Below are 17958 nucleotides of genomic sequence, written 5' to 3' on the forward strand. Positions count from 1 at the left end.
GATGCAGGACCTACACTCTCTGTTATATATTTTTCCCTGATTCAGGGGAAAATACACTTGAAATATAAATATATATTAAGAAAGAAAAACCCAAATATTTCCAATCCAAAGTTAAGACATTGTCCAGATGAACAAGTTTGTTTGGTCAGCATAGCTGGGCTCTGCTGGAGATTTTCTTTTGCCAATGAACTGGGTCTCTTCCCTGCTGCATATGCTCTCTTTGCCTCTGTTCTTATAAGAAAACCTTCTTAGCACTTCAGGGGTGCTCCCTCAGCTTTGGCTCTTTCGTGCAGATGGCTGGGAAATGAGCTAACCGTGGCTGGGCTAGAAGGGACTGTAGTCAGGGTCCTTTACCCCCTTCTCATTTCCCAAGATCTCCTGATTTCTTTCTGCCCTACTTTTAACCACCTCTTCTCTTTTGGCTCTTCTGTAGTTGCAAATGTCCCATTGTCAACCTTTTGGCTCTTTAGGATTTCCTCTACCTCCTCCCTCAACATGAGTGAGCTTTGGCTTCTGTTGGCTCCTCCCTTGAGTCTCAGATCCCCTGCTGCCCTGGATTGGTGCTTCTAGGGATTTAGTACAATTAAATGAATTGTGGCCTACTTCGGTAATGTCTACTTTTGGCCTGACAAGGACTCTAAGCTCAGGCTTCCCACCTGCTTCGCTGGTCCTTTTTCTCTTCTTCAATTTCTTCTGCCTCTTCAGCTTCCTCAGGATTCTCACTCTTTTGTTCTTCTACCTCTTCCTTCAGGTCTTGAAGTTCTTTAGTCTTCTTTAGACCTTCCTGGTATCTGGAAGACAAAAAGGAACAATTTAGTCTGGAAATGTTGGGTCTGGAACATCCTTTCCCAAGGTCCTAGAGGAGGGGACTTGAGCACCTCCAATAATTATGCACTTCCTATGGTTCCACACAACAGGAAAAATCTGGGAAGCTCCACTGAATCCTAAAGTGGCTCATATCAGTACAATTTCCCCTGACTCCTCAGTCATCCTTCCTGTTGATGTGAACGAGTGACAAAACTGACAGGAAAAAAGATATGGGCACAGGGTCTCTTGACTGGGTTCTTATTCTGTGAAACAGAATCTAGGACTAAGATTCCATTTGTCTGTAACCTTGGAGCTTCAGTTCTCACCTGTAGGATGGAGAGGCTCACACCCATCTCATGGGCTTGCTGGGAAGTTTCATGAAAGTGCCAGACACACAGGTTGGACTAGGGTGGATGCTCAGTAAATGCTTACAAAGCTAATGGAGGAGTTTCCTCCCATGCATTCTGAGTATGAAAGGCAGTTGTGGATGAAAAGTCAGCCTTTCCATGAGAAACTCTCCTGATTTCCTTATCCCAGGATCAGTTTATCCTGAATATATTCTGTTTGCCTGCTCTATAGCCTAGTTTGGTTGAGACAACTTTATCACTGTGCATGGGACCTCCTCATGAGAATCCCAAGGATTCTCTGTTAGTGGAAGCTGCACCTGTCTCATGGGTCACAGGGAAGGGAGAAGCTCAGGATGTGGTGCCTGGTCATAGGTAATTCTCTGCCTTGAGGTCTGGGCATGGCCCCTTCTCAGTCCTTTGTCCCATCAGTGACTGACAACCAGCTGAAAGTGCTAGTGGAAATTCAGAGTTGGATGGCTGGAAGTTGAGGGGGGAGGACCAGGGCAGTTCTAGGAAGCAGAGTTGCAGCTGCTTCTGGGTATTGTTGGTAGCAACATGACAGACCTGCCCATGTGTCAGGAAACTTTGGGCACCACCAAGAGGAACCAACCAGGGGCCCTGATTTCCAGACCATTCTAGGCAGTGGCCTTCTGGTGGCTTTCTGCCTAAAAAGAGGGCAGTCTAGTTATTGCTAACCACACCCTCTCACTCTGCTTCCTTCTGCCTTTCCTGTGGAACAGTATTGCTCTTTCCTGTGTAGTTTCTTACTGGGACAAGGAGGTCTCAGGACCATTGGTTGCTTTCCTAAAGTCTCTAAGAATCAGAAAAGGTCCATCAGAAGGTATATTTTAAGACCTGCCAGGTGATCACAGGGCAGTCAAGGTCTGACTCACCCCTTATTGTAAGCCTCTTCTTCTATCCTGGCCTTGGTCTCTTGGCTTATGTCCTCCAGGCCGCTCAAGGTTGGAATGGGGGCAGAGTTTTCACAATCTGGGTCCCCATTTGTCTTTCCACTAATGAGAAGAGGTAAAAACAGGGAGTCATTTCAGAGAAAGGTTGCGTATCTGAAAACAAAGCCATATCTTTGGCCAGATTCCTTGTCAGAAGTGAGGAAACTCAGGTTCTCTTAGTAACTTTCAAATTCATTTCAATTCTTCTGTCCTGAGACAAGATTTTAGAAAGACCCTAGCCATGAATATTCCTTGGACCTCCAACATGAGATACCCACCAACTCCCCCTTCTTCATACTCTCAAATCCACCTTTATTCTTATTCGAGGAGGTGCTGTGAATGGACAGACAGCAGTTGGGAGCTCCATAGCTTTAAGATGAGGAAGATGGAGGCATTCCATTCCTGGAGTCCATCTTTTGCTTCATGAATCTCACTCATTCCTTCAAATATCTCTAAGTATCAACTATGTCACAGACACAATGAAATGTGTTAGAGATGCTTTAGAAAATAAAAGACAGTCAATAGTATGATGGAGCTTTGCAAGACAGAGTGTATAAACCAAGGAAAGAAAAGATTTATGCAATTAATTACAAATAATGATAACTGTTTTGAAAGAAAACACACTGTGCATTATCAGAAAATAACAAGGGAAAAATGTACTTCCCTTGAGTGGTCAGGAAAGGTCTCTTTGTGAAGGTGAGACCAAAGCACAGACCTGAAGATGAGAAGATGCCACACCAACAGCAAAAGGAAGATCACCCCAGGTAGAGGATAAGGGATGTATGAAGGCCCTGAGACACAGAAAACACTGGATGTCTGAGGAAATAGAAAGAGGCAGTGTAGCAGGAGCTAACAAGATAACTTTGCAATGCCTGTGAGGTATACAAGTGGAAATGTCAGGTAGGTAGGTGGATATACCAAAGTGAGTCAGAGAAGAGCTCTAGGCTGTAGCTACACTTTTGGCATTATCCAATCGTCATGATATTTAAAGCCAGGGGAATGGATAAGATCACCTAGGGAGACAATATAAAGAAAGTAGAGAAGAGGACCCAGGACTAAGCCATGGGAATTCCAATCTTATCTCAGGCCAAGAAAAAGGAGCCTATAGAGGAGAGTGAGAAGTAGCAGCCAAGGTGGCAGGAGGAGACCCAGGAAGCTAAGAGAGAATAAAGTGTCAAAGAGGTAAGAGTCTAAGTCAGATGGGAACAGAAAAAGTGACTCTTGGATTTGACAATACAGGAGTCAAGAGTAGCTTTGATGAAATGGAAGGAGGCAAGGACAGATTGGCATGGGCCCAGAAAGAACAAGAGGTGAGAAAAGGGAAGACAGAGGTGCCGTAATTTGACTGGGAAAGGAGGTAGAGGAGTGTGTCGGGGGAATGAACAGTGAAGAAGTGGGTTCAGGGGACAAAAGCACATTTTGTGAATGTGGATGGAAATGATCCAGTAGAGAGGATGAGAGGAAGTAGATGATCAAAGAAACAAAGTCATTGAAAAGGAAATTTGGGCAGTCCTCGGAAAGGTGGAGAAATCTTCCCTTGGTTATAACAAAGGGAGGAAGAAGATGAAGACTGTGGGTGGGGACACTGGTGAAAGAAGATGAAAGGGCTCTTGTCTTGTAGCTTCAATTTTCTCTCTGAAGTGGGAGGCAAGATCATCTGCTGAGAGTGAGAAATAGAGCAACCTAGGAAAGGTTTGAGGAGAGAGGAGAAAGTATAAGAGCCATGTGGGAGAGTGGGAACACAGACAAAAGAAGTTTAGCAGGATTGCTGAGAGTCCATTTGAGTTAAGGAATCATGAATTTAAAGTAAGCATCCTGATGGCTGTGCCTTCCCTATAAATCCTGCGGCATACTTACTAGTTCAGAAACCCAGTGGAAGGAACACTGTCATGGAGTGGAGCCTTCAAACAAGGCAAAAACATAAAACAGAGCTTTTAAGCCAGGACTCTGAAAAACCAACAGCTGACATCCCTCCTCAACATTTCAGGCCGGGTTTATGAGTGAGCCTTATATATCTTTCTCCTCCTTCTTGGCATTAGTTTCCCATCTCTTATTTTTCTTTAGGCCTTTGAAAATTTACATTTCATCAGGCTGGAAACCAAAACCCATTGTGAACAAGAAAGATAACACTCTAAAAATACCAGCTATTCATAACATTTCTCCTTTTGCAAATTACATTATCTACTCCCTTCCATGTGACCTTTGCTTAATGTGCAGTTTCCTATTTGTCCAAATGATTGGAGCAGGGGCAGAAAAACAGCAACAGCCAAGAGCAGGGAAAGTAATTCTTTTATGGAGTGTATTATATTATAGGAATGAAACATTAGTATCAGACCTTTAATTTCTTTCCTCTATAGCTCTTAGCCTTAGAGATGACTCGATGTTAAACATGGATGAAGGAGGACAATGTAGTGTAGAAGAAAGAACTTGCCTAAGGCAAATCTGGGGTTCAAATCCCAGCTGCAACATATGCAAATTACTTAGCCCTCCTGCACTTGAGATTCTTCAAATGTAAAATGGAGATAATGGTATGAATCTGATGGTGGTGGTGTAAGAACTAGTGAAGAAATGCAAGTAAACTTTCTGCATATGGTAACTCAACAAATAGTACCTATTATTATTGTCATTGTTATGTACTAAATCTATTTGTAAATTTTGGAAGCAATCTGAGGTTCTTCCAAATCTGATCCACAAAAAACTTCCAGCTGATTAATAATAAGATGATTATTTATATCATCAAAAGAGATTTTTTATATGTTACAACACTTCAGAGTCTGAAGAAATTTAAATCTGAACTAATTTAAAGTAAGGCAAAATTTACATGAAATTGCTTTAATAAATTTCTCAAAAGCATGTCAATTATTGAGTGTCATAATGTACCATGTACCTTGGAGTTTTGCTGGCCAACTAACCATAAACAATCTTGTATTTGGGTCTAATACCACTATCTAGAGACTAAAACTCTAGATTATAGTTAATAGTATAATAATATTCTTATTGATTGTAACAAAGGTACCACACTAATGTAAAATATTAATAATAAGGAAAACTGTGTAGTGGTAGAGATATTCAGGAACGCTGTACTTTCTGCACAATGTTTCTATAAATGTACGAAGGCTCTAGTTAAAATAAAATGGAAAAAGAAACTCTTCTTGCATGTTTGATAGATCCAAAAAGCCCATTTTACTGACACTTTATTATATGAATCTACTCTCCATTTCAAGTCACCCTACATTGGTACAGGATATTAGTTTGTAATATGCTTACACATATTCTCTTAAACCTTCCAGTGATAATAGCAGCTAACATTCATCCACTGCTGACTATGCATCAGACTGTGCTAAGATCTCATTCAAGCCTCATGAACCATCCAATAGGGTAGGTAATGTTATTGCTTTTGTTGACAGGTGAGGAAACCATGGCTTAGAGAGGCTAAATAACAAGAACAAGACCACATGATCTGTGTGTGCTAGGGCTCAAACTTGACCCTGTGCAGTCTGACATCTGCCCATGCTCTTGGCTGCATGATAAAATGCACGAGGGTTTTATCCCATTTAACAGGTGAGCACCCACACTCGCGTTGGGTCTGGGTTTTGCAACATTACTGGTGTTTGGCTGGGCTGCCTGGGACTGCGCCTTGGTCTTCTAACTTCATGTCTGGATGTGCTTTTTGTCTGGACCCTCCTTTTTTAAAAAAATATTTTTATTGAGAAATTTCACACACACACATTCCATACATGGTGTACAGTCAATGGTGGACCCTCCTTTTCAATGGAACTGTTTTCCTGGGTCTCTGAGTGCTGTGTGGGATTCTGAGGCAACAGTACTTGCTGAGTAAAGGCCATGGCTGCCCTCAGGCTGGGCCACGACTGCCCTTCTTTTTACTTTTTTATTGCTGTAATGTAGGGGTCACATTTCATTCTTTTTCCATGTGAATCTTCCATTATTGCAGCATCATTTGTTGAATTTTTTTGGAGCGGGGGAAGTGTACAGTCCGGGAATCGAACCCAGGTCTCCTGCCTGGCAGATGAGAATTCTACCACTGAACTATCCTTCCACCCCCTTGCCCTTCTTTTTAAAGTTGCTAGTTTGGATGTAAGACAGGCTAGGAAAACCTTTGGTTTAACACTGGGGGTAGAGTGGGAAGTATGGAAAACACACAATCCATAACTATTTTGCTGTGTCTTCTGATCTCTAGTTCCCTAAATATCTACTCCAGCTGCTTGAAAATTCTTCATTTCTCCTCGTGTACCTTTAAGACAGCTCAAATATCCTCTCCTCTTTAGAGCCTTTGATGATGCGAACCCCTCCCCCTCCCCCATTAAAGCTAATTTCTCTCTCTGCATCCTCATCAAACATCTGTTACAGCATAACTCAGATATAGGGGATTTTTCTATTACAGATACATGCCCGTTCCTCTACCTGACTGCAATCAGAGGGGAAGGGGCTGTGTTTTGGCCTCAGAACGGTGCTCGGTGCACAGTAGGTACTTTTATGTGTTTGTTGAGTTGTATGGAGTCCACTGAGATTCAGCCAGTCCCTTCCTATTAATCTTGTAAAATGGGCAGGTCCTCTCTATAAGAGGCTATTTCCTGAGGACCCAGTGTTTGGGTCCAGCTGACGGCGTCTCTATTCATGGATGTAATCAGGTTGATGAGCATGTCCTGTGTCCAGCCCTGAGATTTCTGGGCCAAACACTCCTAGATCCTGGCATCTGTCCCCAGCCTGAAATCCTGCCTGCTTTCTTTCTAAGTAGGTAATGTTATTGTTCTTGTTGACAGATAAGGAAATCAAGGCTCAGAGATGCTAAATAACAAGCACAAGACCACACAATTCATATGTGCTGGGGTCAAATTTGACCCTGTGCAGTCTGACTTTCATTAAGAGACTCACTGTTCTTTATGTCTACTGAGTCAAAAACAGTTTGCCACTGTGCTCAGGTCCCCTTAACGTGAGGGGCTATGTAATCAAAATGAGTTGTTTGACAGGCAGGTGTATTAGACTCAATAATTTCCATGTTGTAAAAAATATTTGTAAGTGGCCACAGTACTTTCCAACGGAAAATTCTTACCTTTTGGGGCTCAGCAATGTTTCTAAGCCACCCCACTGCCATGCCTGCCTTGGACAACCTCAGCTCAGGGTTGTCTCCTTCGCACCCTCTTACTCTGTCCCAGGTTCCCAGGATCCACTCCAAGCTTATTGGGGTTGCTTTTATTTTAGCTGTTGCTCCAGAAAATTATCAGCAAAGAGGAGCTTCTTATTGTTCAAAGTTTATGTAGTATAAAACCTTTAGACAATTACCCTAGCTGCTTCAAAAGTATAGAAAACTGGTTCTTTTAGATATCATAGTTAAAATCTCTCTGTGATAAATAGTATGATCTCCTTCCATTCCTGGCCAGCCACCAGGTGCTTTCCCCTAAAGAGCTCCTGAATCCATCCTCTTCTCCCCAGTCACACTGAACTTCTGTTCTTTCAGTTGGAAGGTCTAATAGGAGGGTAGGAGCATGAACTCTGTTGTTTAACTATGTTATGTCAGCCAGGGGACAACTTCTCTAAGCTTCAGCTTTCCTCCTGGATAAAATTGGAATATTTGTAGTGTACCTACATCCTGGGATTATTATAAGGATTAAATATCATTACTGTAAAGCAATTAGTGCAGCACTTTACCATAAAATAAATGTGCCATAAAGACTAGGAGTGATGGTGATGATGATCACCATGGAGGCCTGGATTGTTGTCAATCTCCTGTTGACCCAGTTAACCATATATGCCTTCATGTTTTGGCTGAAAAGTAAGTTCCTAGTGAAACATTTTCTGAGCCTCCCTTTTTCCCCCGCTCCATGCCAAAACCAGGTTAGGTGCTCATTTTGTGTATGCTTGTCATTCCCTTAACAATCTGTTCTTCCTTATGATACCACCTTTCACACTGTATTATAATCAGCTGTTTCCCATTAGATGCCTGGACTTCATTCTGTGTGCCTGGCCCCTGGGGATTAATTGACAAATGAATGAAAGAATAAAAGATTATACAAAGAAACAGTTCTTACCACTAGTGGAATGGCTTTTGAGCTTGGTTCTGTTTTAATCTTTATGACTGATTTTAAATATCACTACCTATAGGTTTCACTAAGTTTATAGATTTCTAGGCACTTATTGAATGAAGAGCTATCTATTATAACATGACCTACAAAAGCAAGCTCAGAACTCTCTCAAATCATGTTCAGTCGTGCAGTAAGCTCTCAAGTATTTGTGAACTAACCACGGCTATTTTACAGTCTCATCATCTTTCCCTGGCTTAGCCAGTTCCTGTCCTTCTTAGTAATTATATGCTGAGAAATGTGAAATCACTTTAACATCAAGCTGAATAGGACAATCTAGAAAATAATATACGTTAAATAAATTATAATGCTTTAATGATATGGATAAACTAGCTAGAATTGGCTGCATTTGTATATAGAATAGAAGATAAGAATTCATGTACACTCACAGATTGTATCACTAATAACCCCCTTGGGAATCTATTAAGTGTTTCCAGTTTCTCCAATTCAGATGGAAAGCACTTAATACCTCTTAGAAATCCAGAGGGGGACACTATTGTTAGTCATGAATCCTTCCTCCTTTGAATACCACCGTCTCTCTTTGCAGCCATATTTATAAACTGAGTATATTTCCAAAAGATAAGTTAATTCCTGGCATGGCTAATGTAGCATGGCAATCCCTATGGCTATCTCATAAGAGTGAGCAGCACACACCTTTCCTGGGCCCCACTTACTTGACTTTCCTGGATTCTCATTCTGTCCCTATCTCTCCTGGTTCCAAACCCTTGGGACTGTGACTCCATCACTGGTCTTCACTCATTGCCTAGATTATTTGGAGCTCTTACATGCTGTCTCCATTTTTGTGCTTTGGTTCTCCTACCAAGGATAACTCAGGTTCTTGATGATCCCTATGGCCTCCAGTAGAAGCTCCCATCTGGCCTGAGCATTAGTTTCACGGAATCCAGGCCCTACCCCATCTATGATTAAAATGTGTAGGGGAGAGTAGGAGAAATGGCCTTTCTGCTGTGACTGGCTCTGCAGGCCTACATTGGGAATGAGGCATTGTTGTTGGCCCTCATGGAAAAGGGGGTTGAGATGCCCAAAGGCAGGGTTGGAAGGAAGGAGAATTTTGGTGAGTTTCTCACTCAGAAGCATCATGTGACCATTTCTGGAGGGATTCAGAGACCTTGGATTAGGCACTAGACTCCAGAGTCAGGTAAGATTCTGTAATCCAGATTACTTCCACATAGTGATTAATTGGTCATCTCTTTACAATTTTTCCAAAGTGATCAGAAAAACAAAAAAACAAGCCAACAAACAAATGTCCACAGTTCCATAACAGGAGCTGTAAACTTGTAGGGGATGGTGTGGCAAGGAGAAGAAGTACTGGAGAAGCTTCAAGACTAACACTGGCTGAGTCACTGATAGGTTGGTGGCTACAAATACTAAGAGGTGAGGAAAGCAAGCTGAGTCTGGGGATAAGGAGTTTTGGAACTCATCTGTACTGAACAGGGGCCCAACAAAGACATTCTTTGCCATGTCAAGGAAAATTATTCTGAAAGTGATGAAACATGAAGGACTAAAGCTGTCTCAAAGCAAGTAAGAAGAAAGACTAGAGGTGAATGTTCTCCTAAATGAGGAAAGACACAAAGGGAAAGTCCTGAGAGGTGGCAGCTGTGATCCAGATGTTTCCCAGCAAAGTGAAGAATTTGAAAAGTAAGTTATAAACTCCTCTGAGTGCATGAAAACAGCCTGCTTTGCTCTGAGAATGAAAAGACCTACAAATTGCACAGATACCTAGAAAAGTTTGGAGGTACAGACACTGTTAGTTGCCTACCCAATATTCACTGCCTTCCTACCTCTAGATAGTAACAAGATTTTATTCAGCTATTTAGCTATTTTCATGGAGCATTTTGTTTCATGTGAAGCTTACCTTCTCCCCAACTCCAGGGGATAATTTAAGCCCTTAATGACAATCCCATTCCAAAAGATTGTGATTGGTTTAGAAAGGGAGCTTGTACCAAATTTTGCCAACAAGTTAAGAGGGAAGATTGACAAGAGGTTTCTGGGTTCATTTCTTAAAACAGAAACATGGAGGGTAAATGTCTTTCTTCCTCTAAATACTGTCATGTCCACATGGGATACCTGGAACTAGCAGCCATTTGCCACAAGTCTGATGATGAACTCAATGTACAAAATGGGCAGAAGCAAAGAAAGTGCAGAGAAGCCAAGCCAGAGCCCTGCTGTATCATACCTGGCACAGTCCTAACTCTGGACTCATTATTTAAGCTGGTTTGAGTTGGGGCTTTCTTTTACATTCAGCCCAAAGAATCCTAACATCTCCTCTGGGCTCTTTTAGATTGTACTACTTGGCCTCAGCAACAGCATCTTCCTGGTCCAACCATTGTGCAAACTGGAACGGAAATATTTGTGGGTCTCAGAGTTCTACTCCGGAACTTGATTTGCTTTCCATCACATTTTGGGGGTGAGGAATTGAGGAAGGAAGGTGAGTTGGGGAAATTTTCCTCAGGCAGCCTTAAAGTAAAGAGGAAGATCAGCAAACTTACTTTTCCAAAAGTGCAGGCAGTGCTGAGGTGACAGGTATGTTGCCTTTCCCATTGGTTGATTCCGACTGAATGGAAAACAGGAGACAGAATTGAGGATCAGCTATGGAAGGAAGAAGTCAGAGCTGCTGGGTCTCAGATGAAGCAGGGGTAGGGCTGCTGCTGCCCCTCCTCTTTCCCTTCCTCCTCATCCCCATGCTTTTTCCAACCTGCATCTGAGCCCTGGCCCTTTTCCTCAGATCGTCCCTGTTCTTCCCTTCTGGGGCACATGCAACTTGCACCTACTCATCTTCTGGGTTTCCTTGAGCTGAGAGTTCACATCTTGAGACTTTATTCTGGAGGGGAGCAATCAGTTTTTCTCTGCCCCCTGTTTATTGACTGCCCCTGAATTCTACCAAATGTTCCCTTGGGTGAAGGGAGTGTGGATGGATTCATGCAAACCCATACACCCATGACTGCCTCTAGAGATACAGCTCCAAAAACAATCCTCAGCAGATACTTGTCATTACCAAAAGCCGAAGTCATGATCGATTTCTCTATAATAAATTCCACTGGACTTCCATGTTGTTTTGTTGCAGTTGATTTGGTTTAAACAATGGATTTCAAGCTTGATAGCACTTTAGAATCACCTAGGGAAGATTTTTTTCTAAAATACTAATTCTCTCCAGAATCTTGGTGTGGGGCCTGGACATAGAATGCTTTAAAAGCTCCCTGCAAGATTTTAATATATAGCCCTAGCCTAAACGAACATATGCCTGAAAATCACGTCTTTTTTAGGGTCCCAAGGGTAGAATGTGCTGGTTTGAAATGATGTGTATACCCTAGAAAAGCCGTGTTTTAATCCTAATCCCATTTTGTAAAGGCAGTTGTTTATTCTAATCCTTATTCAGTGTTGTATGCTTAAAACTGTAATTAGATCATCTCCCTGGAGATATGATTTAATCAAGAGTGATTGTTAAAATGGATTAGCTGGAGGTGTGTCTCCACCCATTTGGGTGGGTCTTGATTAGTTTCTGAAGTCCTATAAAAGAGGAAACATTTGGGAAAATGAGAGAGATTTGGAGAGGGCTGCACCACAAAGCAGAGAGTCCACGAGCTAGTGACTTTTGGAGATGAAGAAGGAAAACGCCTCCCGGGGAGCTTCATGAAACCAGAAGCCAGGAGAGAAAGCTAGCAGATGACGCCATGTGCCCTTCCAGATGAGAGAGAAACCCTGACTGTGTTCACCATGTGCCCTTCCATTTGAGAAAGAAACCCTGAACTTCATCGGCCTTCTTGAACCAAGGTATTTTTCCCTGAATGGCTTAGATTGGACATTTCTATAGACTTGCTTTAATTGGGACATTTTCTCAGCCTTAGAACTGTGAACTAGCAACTCATTAAATTCCTCTTTTTAAAAGCCATTCTGTTTCTGGTATATTGCATTCCGGCAGCTAGCAAACTAGAACAGATTTATTCATAATTTATTTAACCAATCTCTTATTGATGGATGTTCATGTTTTTTTCTAATTACATTGTTATAGAGGATGCTGTGATGAACTGGGGGAGAATAATAGTGGGTTTAAGAACTCAGGTCTGGAATCAGAGTCTTGGTTCAAATCTCAGCTCCACCGCACATGACATGATACAAACTTCAGCTACCTAACCCCACTGCAGAATGGAAAAAATCATTCCCACCTTGGAGGATTATGGTGTAAGTAAGAAAAAATATTGTTTGCAAAGAACACCTTATGATCTGCCAACACGTAGCTCAATGGCACTGAAACCTCTTCTCAGGGCACAAGAAGACATGTAGCCTGGTGTTTTTTTAAAGGCTTTTTGAGCTCTTAGCCCAAATTCTGTACTGAGATTTCCTTTCTTCGTTGACCTTGCCCCATCTGGGTCTCTCCCATAGTAGCAGGTCTGAGGGAGAGGCAGAATGGGGCCAGGAGGCAGGCAACATCCTACTTACCAGGGCTGGTAAGGAGGGGATAGGTGATGAGCTGGAAGGTTGGCCAGGCAGGTTCAGGGCATTAAATTTGGGCACCACAGCAACGCTGACCCTCCTGCGGGGCATGTTCTGTGGAAAGAGAACTGACTATGTTCACTGCCTTAGAGGTAGCAATAGCCCTAGTTCAGAAGAGCCTGGAAAATGCCACTGGTTCCTAATGCTGTGATGACATTCTCTGACTATTTTGGTTTTGGGGTAGTGATAGTGTTAGGGGGTTGGTGTGGAGAGAGTGGCCAAAGTTGACACAAATTTTCAGTTGGTGGTGAATGATTTCTCAACATGCTTCTATTTTAGTTAGAAACCCAAAGAAATAGCACAGAAATGATCCACATTTTCTAGGTAATACCCTGGATAGTGTGTGAAAACTATCTCTAGTAATATCAAGTTTTGTGGGTCATTTCATATTCATATAAGGGATGTACTGTCAGGGAAACTATGAATAAGGAAGGTGAGATATTGTGGGATGAGTTAGTGAGTATGAGAAGCTGAATAGAGGTCTGTCCAGAGGTTCTCTGGCACCCATGGATCCAAGAATAAAGGATTGGTTGGGTGACTGTGGAAACTTCTGTTGGACACCCCCTGGGAGCTCTGGTATTTCTTGAACATACCTTTCCCAGTGTGAGGGACATGGACCGCACAGTGTGAGGGACTCCGTCTTCTGCAACAGAAAGGAACAGAGAAGAACTCATGTAAGTTTTCAGGCCAGGCTCCAGTAAGGAAAAGATAGGCAGAAACTAACCCACAGTTTCTACAGACCAGAACTGTTCCTTTGATGGCCCAAGGGCCTGTGTGTTGGAGATACTGAGTTTAGAATGTCACCCTCTGAGATGATCATCTTCAAAGTGCAGGGCTTTCTGGACAGAACCCATGTCCTAAATTCCTCTGGGACCAAATGAAGCCCCAGTCTTGGACCTCTGCTCTCTGCCTGACACCACTACACAATCTCTAGGCTATGTCCTGGATGACATGTGAAAACTGTACATAACAATACCAACACTTACTGGGTCGTTTCCTGTTCATCCCAGGGATGAAGGTGTAGTGTTGGTAAAGAATGAAAACTTCTGACAGAAGTCATCTTAATATGTCACCTATAATATGCTTCCTTCAGAGCAAAAGAAGCAGCCACCATAGGATTTTCTTGTCATTAGTATAGACATTAAAGGATATAATTCATGTAAAGTGCTTAGCACCACACCTGGATAATGCCACCACCAGGAAACATCTGGATATGTACAGAGAAAGGTATCCACAAGCTCAGTTCGGTTTGCTTCTGTTTGACCAATATTACCTAGACTGTATATCAGTCTATCCCTCCTATCCACTTATTTTATGTGTGCCTCTTAGAAACCACATAGCTGAATTCTTTTCTTAATCTAATCCGAAATTCTCTATTTACTAATAGGTTTAAGATGCTTATATTTCTTGTGATTACTGAGATATTTGTATTCATTTCTACATCTTATTTTTTTTACTTTCTATTTACCTTACTATATTTATTGATTTTTTTCCTAATCTATCACTACACCTCCACTGGTTTGGAATTTATACGTTCTAGTTCTAATCTTTAGTGTGTCCTGTTACATTGTTAACAAATCGACCTGACTTTAAAATTAATCAACATCTCTAGCCTTTTCTGAATAAACCTCAGAGTAATGATTACTCTCACCAATTTTAAATCATGCTGTTTTTCAGTATTTTACTTTCACCTCATTTTTGTATTCTCAAATTATTCATTATAATTGTTGTTTTATACTGTGAATGCTTGTTTAGATTTACCCACATGTTTACAAATGTCTTTGACCCACATTCCTTCTTGTATCCTAACCCCTTTTTTTAAAATCTCAACTTAATTCTTCCTTAAATACATTCTGTAGTAGTTCTTTGAGCAAGGGTCTGTGAGAAGTAAACTTTCTCAGTTATCTCAAAGTATCTTAACCTTACCCTCAATCCTGTATGATAGTGTAGGTAGATGGATTTCTCTCAGCTCTTTGTCAGTGGTACTAACTTGCCTTCTGGCACTATTACTGCTATTGAAAATTGACATTCCTTTGTAAACTTACTTTGTCTTTGCTGTTCTGCAGTTTTTCTTTGATGTGTTTTTTTGTTTGTTTGTTTTTGCTTTTGCATTTGCATGGGCAGGCACCAGGGAGTAAACCCAGATATACCGCATGGCAGAGGAGAACTCACCGTGGCCTGCCCTCTTTGATGTGTTTTTATTTCTGCTGCTTGGAATTCACTCTGCTTTCTGAGTCCAATGATTCATGTCTTTCCTTAGTTCTGGAAAATTCTCAGCTATTATCTTTTTGAATATTTTCTGTCCCCCATTCTCTGATAGGTATCTCCTAATAAACGTACTTGGGACTTCCTCATTCTATACTCCATATCCCGTTTCATAATATTTCTTTCATGTTTTTAATCAGTTTATCCATTTGAACTGTATTTTGGGTAACTTCCTCAACTCTATCTCCTAGTTAACCTAATTTTCTTCAACCATACCCAACCTGATTTAAACATTTTACCAATCAGAATAAGCTAGGTTATACTACAATAATAAACAACCCCAAAGTTTTAATGGCTTTATAACAAATATTTATTCCTTGCTTATGCTGCATGTCCATTTGCTTCAGGACTCAGGCTATGAAATTTCTACTATTCTTGAGCAGTGACGATTGTACATCAGGAGAAAAAAACATAGGACAAATGGCACATTAGTTCTTAAAAGCATCAGCTCAGATATGACACTGTCACTTCTGCTTATATTTCATTAGCCCTTCATAATTTCAAGGGGGGATAGGAAGCACATCTAGAAGGAGGGGATCTGGAGTATATGAGCTTCAATTATAAGTAACTACCATGCCTATCTACTGAATTTTTGATATCCGTGACTCTATTCCTAATTTCTAGAAGTTCTATTTTGTTCTTTTTTGAAAGTTGCATTCTTTTATTCTCATGATTTTTATTTATTCTTTTAAGTCTCTAGTAATTCTTAAAGTATTTTTTAAGAAATTGATCAGATTGTTTTATTATTGGAGGTTCTTAGGGATATAATCCTGTGTCTGATGATTCTTGCTCATGGTGAATTATTTCCTTGTGTATGTTATAATTTTGTATTGTGAACTCATCTTCAGTAAGACTTTATTGAAAGGGATCCTATGTGTCTTGGGTGCAAAGTGTGCCTCTCTAGAGTGGCTTTATGTTTGTTTCTCACAGAGTTCCTAGAAGCACCATCTTGATATTCTTTTTGGATTCTCCCCATATTGCATCATCACTTTGGATATGGACTTTTTCTATGCAGAAGGAGAAAGTATTTTTTCCTACCAGAGCCCAGGGTGAAACAGACACATTTCCTTATTTGTGTCTCTGATGATTGGCAATTGTTTTTACTTGTCCAAGTTCTCTTTAAAGATGCAGTCTTTGGAAAATCTTAATTTTCTCTGGGAGTCTCTGTGTCAACTCTCTGTCACCAGTGTCCAAGGCCTCTCTCAGATGGTATGCGAATGAAAAAGTCCAGACCCGAGAAAATGGAGGGCGACACTTGGCCCCCAAGGAAGCTGCAGGGTCAGCTTGGTTTCAGTTCTCTTTCCTTTTCTTGTATATGGAGATTTCAGTTTCTTTTCTTGTAGATTCAGCTATTTCTTTTAGACTAATGTTTATCTGGCATTTCTAAGTATTTCTGTAAGAAGGATTTTCAAGTTGTCCAGTCAGACAAAATAGTGGAGCCAGAAAATATTCTTTATATATGAAGAGTTCATACAAATTAATAGAACACCAATCTTACACGTGGGCAAGGGGCATAAATAGATAATTTACAAAAGTAGAAATGCAAATGTCCAATAAACATTTGGAAAAGCAAAAAAATCCAAAATAAACTATGATAATATATCATTTTGACTTATTAAAGCCACAAAAAGTTTTAAAAAGAAAGAACAAGAATACTGTCAATGGCACAATGAACTGAACATTAATCCATTAAATGGAAATATCAACAGGATTTACATTTTTGAAAATAATTTGCTTTAAAAGACATAAATACTTCATTCTTCTAAGCTAGCATTTGCACTTTGAGAAACCCATCTTAAATAATCCAAAATGCAGACAATAAGCATGTTTCATATTCAGGAAAAAATAATTTTTTTCCTTTAAAATGTATACCACCTTTCTTGAAATCATGGATATTTTATTTCACCATAGTCTTCAAAGTCTTGGGCATAGGCAAAGATTGCCAGAAGTCATTTAAAGACTTAAGAAAAACCCTATTAAGGAACGGTCATAGAGTATCATATAGATATACCACCCTGCACCAGAGTGCAAGCTGAGGTGTAGTTTGGAAAAGAGCTGAAAAGGGAACAAATACATGAAAAGCAAATGTTCACCATTCAACACTCAGTTCAGTCTCTCTTCCTATTGTGCACATTTTCTCATCCCCCCACTCCAGACTGAATGTGGAACTGCAGTGTGCTCCCCATGAAAGTCAGCCCACTTTTGTCATAGTGCTGATTGCACTGCCCTGCCCTCCCTACCCGTAGAAGGTCCTTTGGGTCAGGGATGGGGTGCCCTTTATCTCTATATTCCAGTTTCATGTATGATATACCAAAGGTGCTCGATAAATGCCAGTAGAATGAATAAATGAGACTCATGGGTAACTATGCTCATCCTATAAATCCTGGGTAAGGTGGTTCATAGGAGAACATGTACCTTGTAGGGGGATAATGTGAGAGTTCACATGTCAGGATTTCTTTGGCAGCAACCATCCCAACCTCAAACTCTGACAGAGAGTGGTTTGTTAGAGGTGAAGATATACGTGGGTCAGGAACCTTGCTGCCAAGAGGCAAAGCAGACAGTCTGGAGCACGTGCATACTGCCTTTGGACTCTGGGAAGCATCACTGATATTCCCCAGGAAACTTGTGAAACCTCCTGTTTATAAAGGTTTCTCCATCTGTTATACTTTCTTTCCTTCTGCTCTTATTAACACGGATGTTTGCATTCCACAGGGATTCCTGTCACTTAAAGGTCTGTTTTCTCCTGCTGTCCATGCTCATCAGCCAGAGCACAAACCCTGGCAGCTCTCAAGAAGACATCCTGGTCCAAGAGACCATCTTCTCCCTTCTGGACCGCCGCAAAAGCCTCCTAGCTCATCTCTCCATAGTTCAACTTTCGCATTCCTTTAATGCATTGTCCACTCTGAAGTCAGAGTAATATTCTAAAAGTAAAATCTGGTCATGTTATAGAAATCTCACCCAGGACTCCCTATTGCTGAGGAC

The 17958-nt window shown here is 41.1% G+C and overlaps 1 protein-coding gene and 1 long non-coding RNA gene across 4 annotated transcripts in view; one reads left to right on the forward strand and one right to left on the reverse strand.

The window, feature by feature from the left end:
• IRAG1 (inositol 1,4,5-triphosphate receptor associated 1) overlaps positions 1-17958 on the reverse strand; it is a 164814-nt gene that overhangs the window by 11590 nt on the left and 135266 nt on the right. For all 3 annotated transcript variants that reach the window (XM_077113989.1, XM_077113987.1, XM_077113986.1), the window contains 5 exons: positions 13305-13354; positions 12658-12765; positions 10710-10774; positions 2048-2167; positions 657-791 (listed from right to left, as the gene is read on the reverse strand). In XM_077113989.1, coding sequence (XP_076970104.1) covers positions 657-791; positions 2048-2167; positions 10710-10774; positions 12658-12765; positions 13305-13354 — 478 coding nt within the window. The remainder of the gene's footprint in view (positions 1-656; positions 792-2047; positions 2168-10709; positions 10775-12657; positions 12766-13304; positions 13355-17958) is intronic.
• LOC143644686 (uncharacterized) lies at positions 1142-6973 on the forward strand. The gene is made up of 3 exons (XR_013156818.1): positions 1142-1205; positions 5512-5665; positions 6754-6973. It is a non-coding gene; the product is annotated as an uncharacterized LOC143644686 (long non-coding RNA).

The sequence above is a fragment of the Tamandua tetradactyla genome, chromosome 8 (genome assembly GCF_023851605.1).
Source record: "Tamandua tetradactyla isolate mTamTet1 chromosome 8, mTamTet1.pri, whole genome shotgun sequence".
Lineage (NCBI taxonomy): Eukaryota > Metazoa > Chordata > Mammalia > Pilosa > Myrmecophagidae > Tamandua > Tamandua tetradactyla.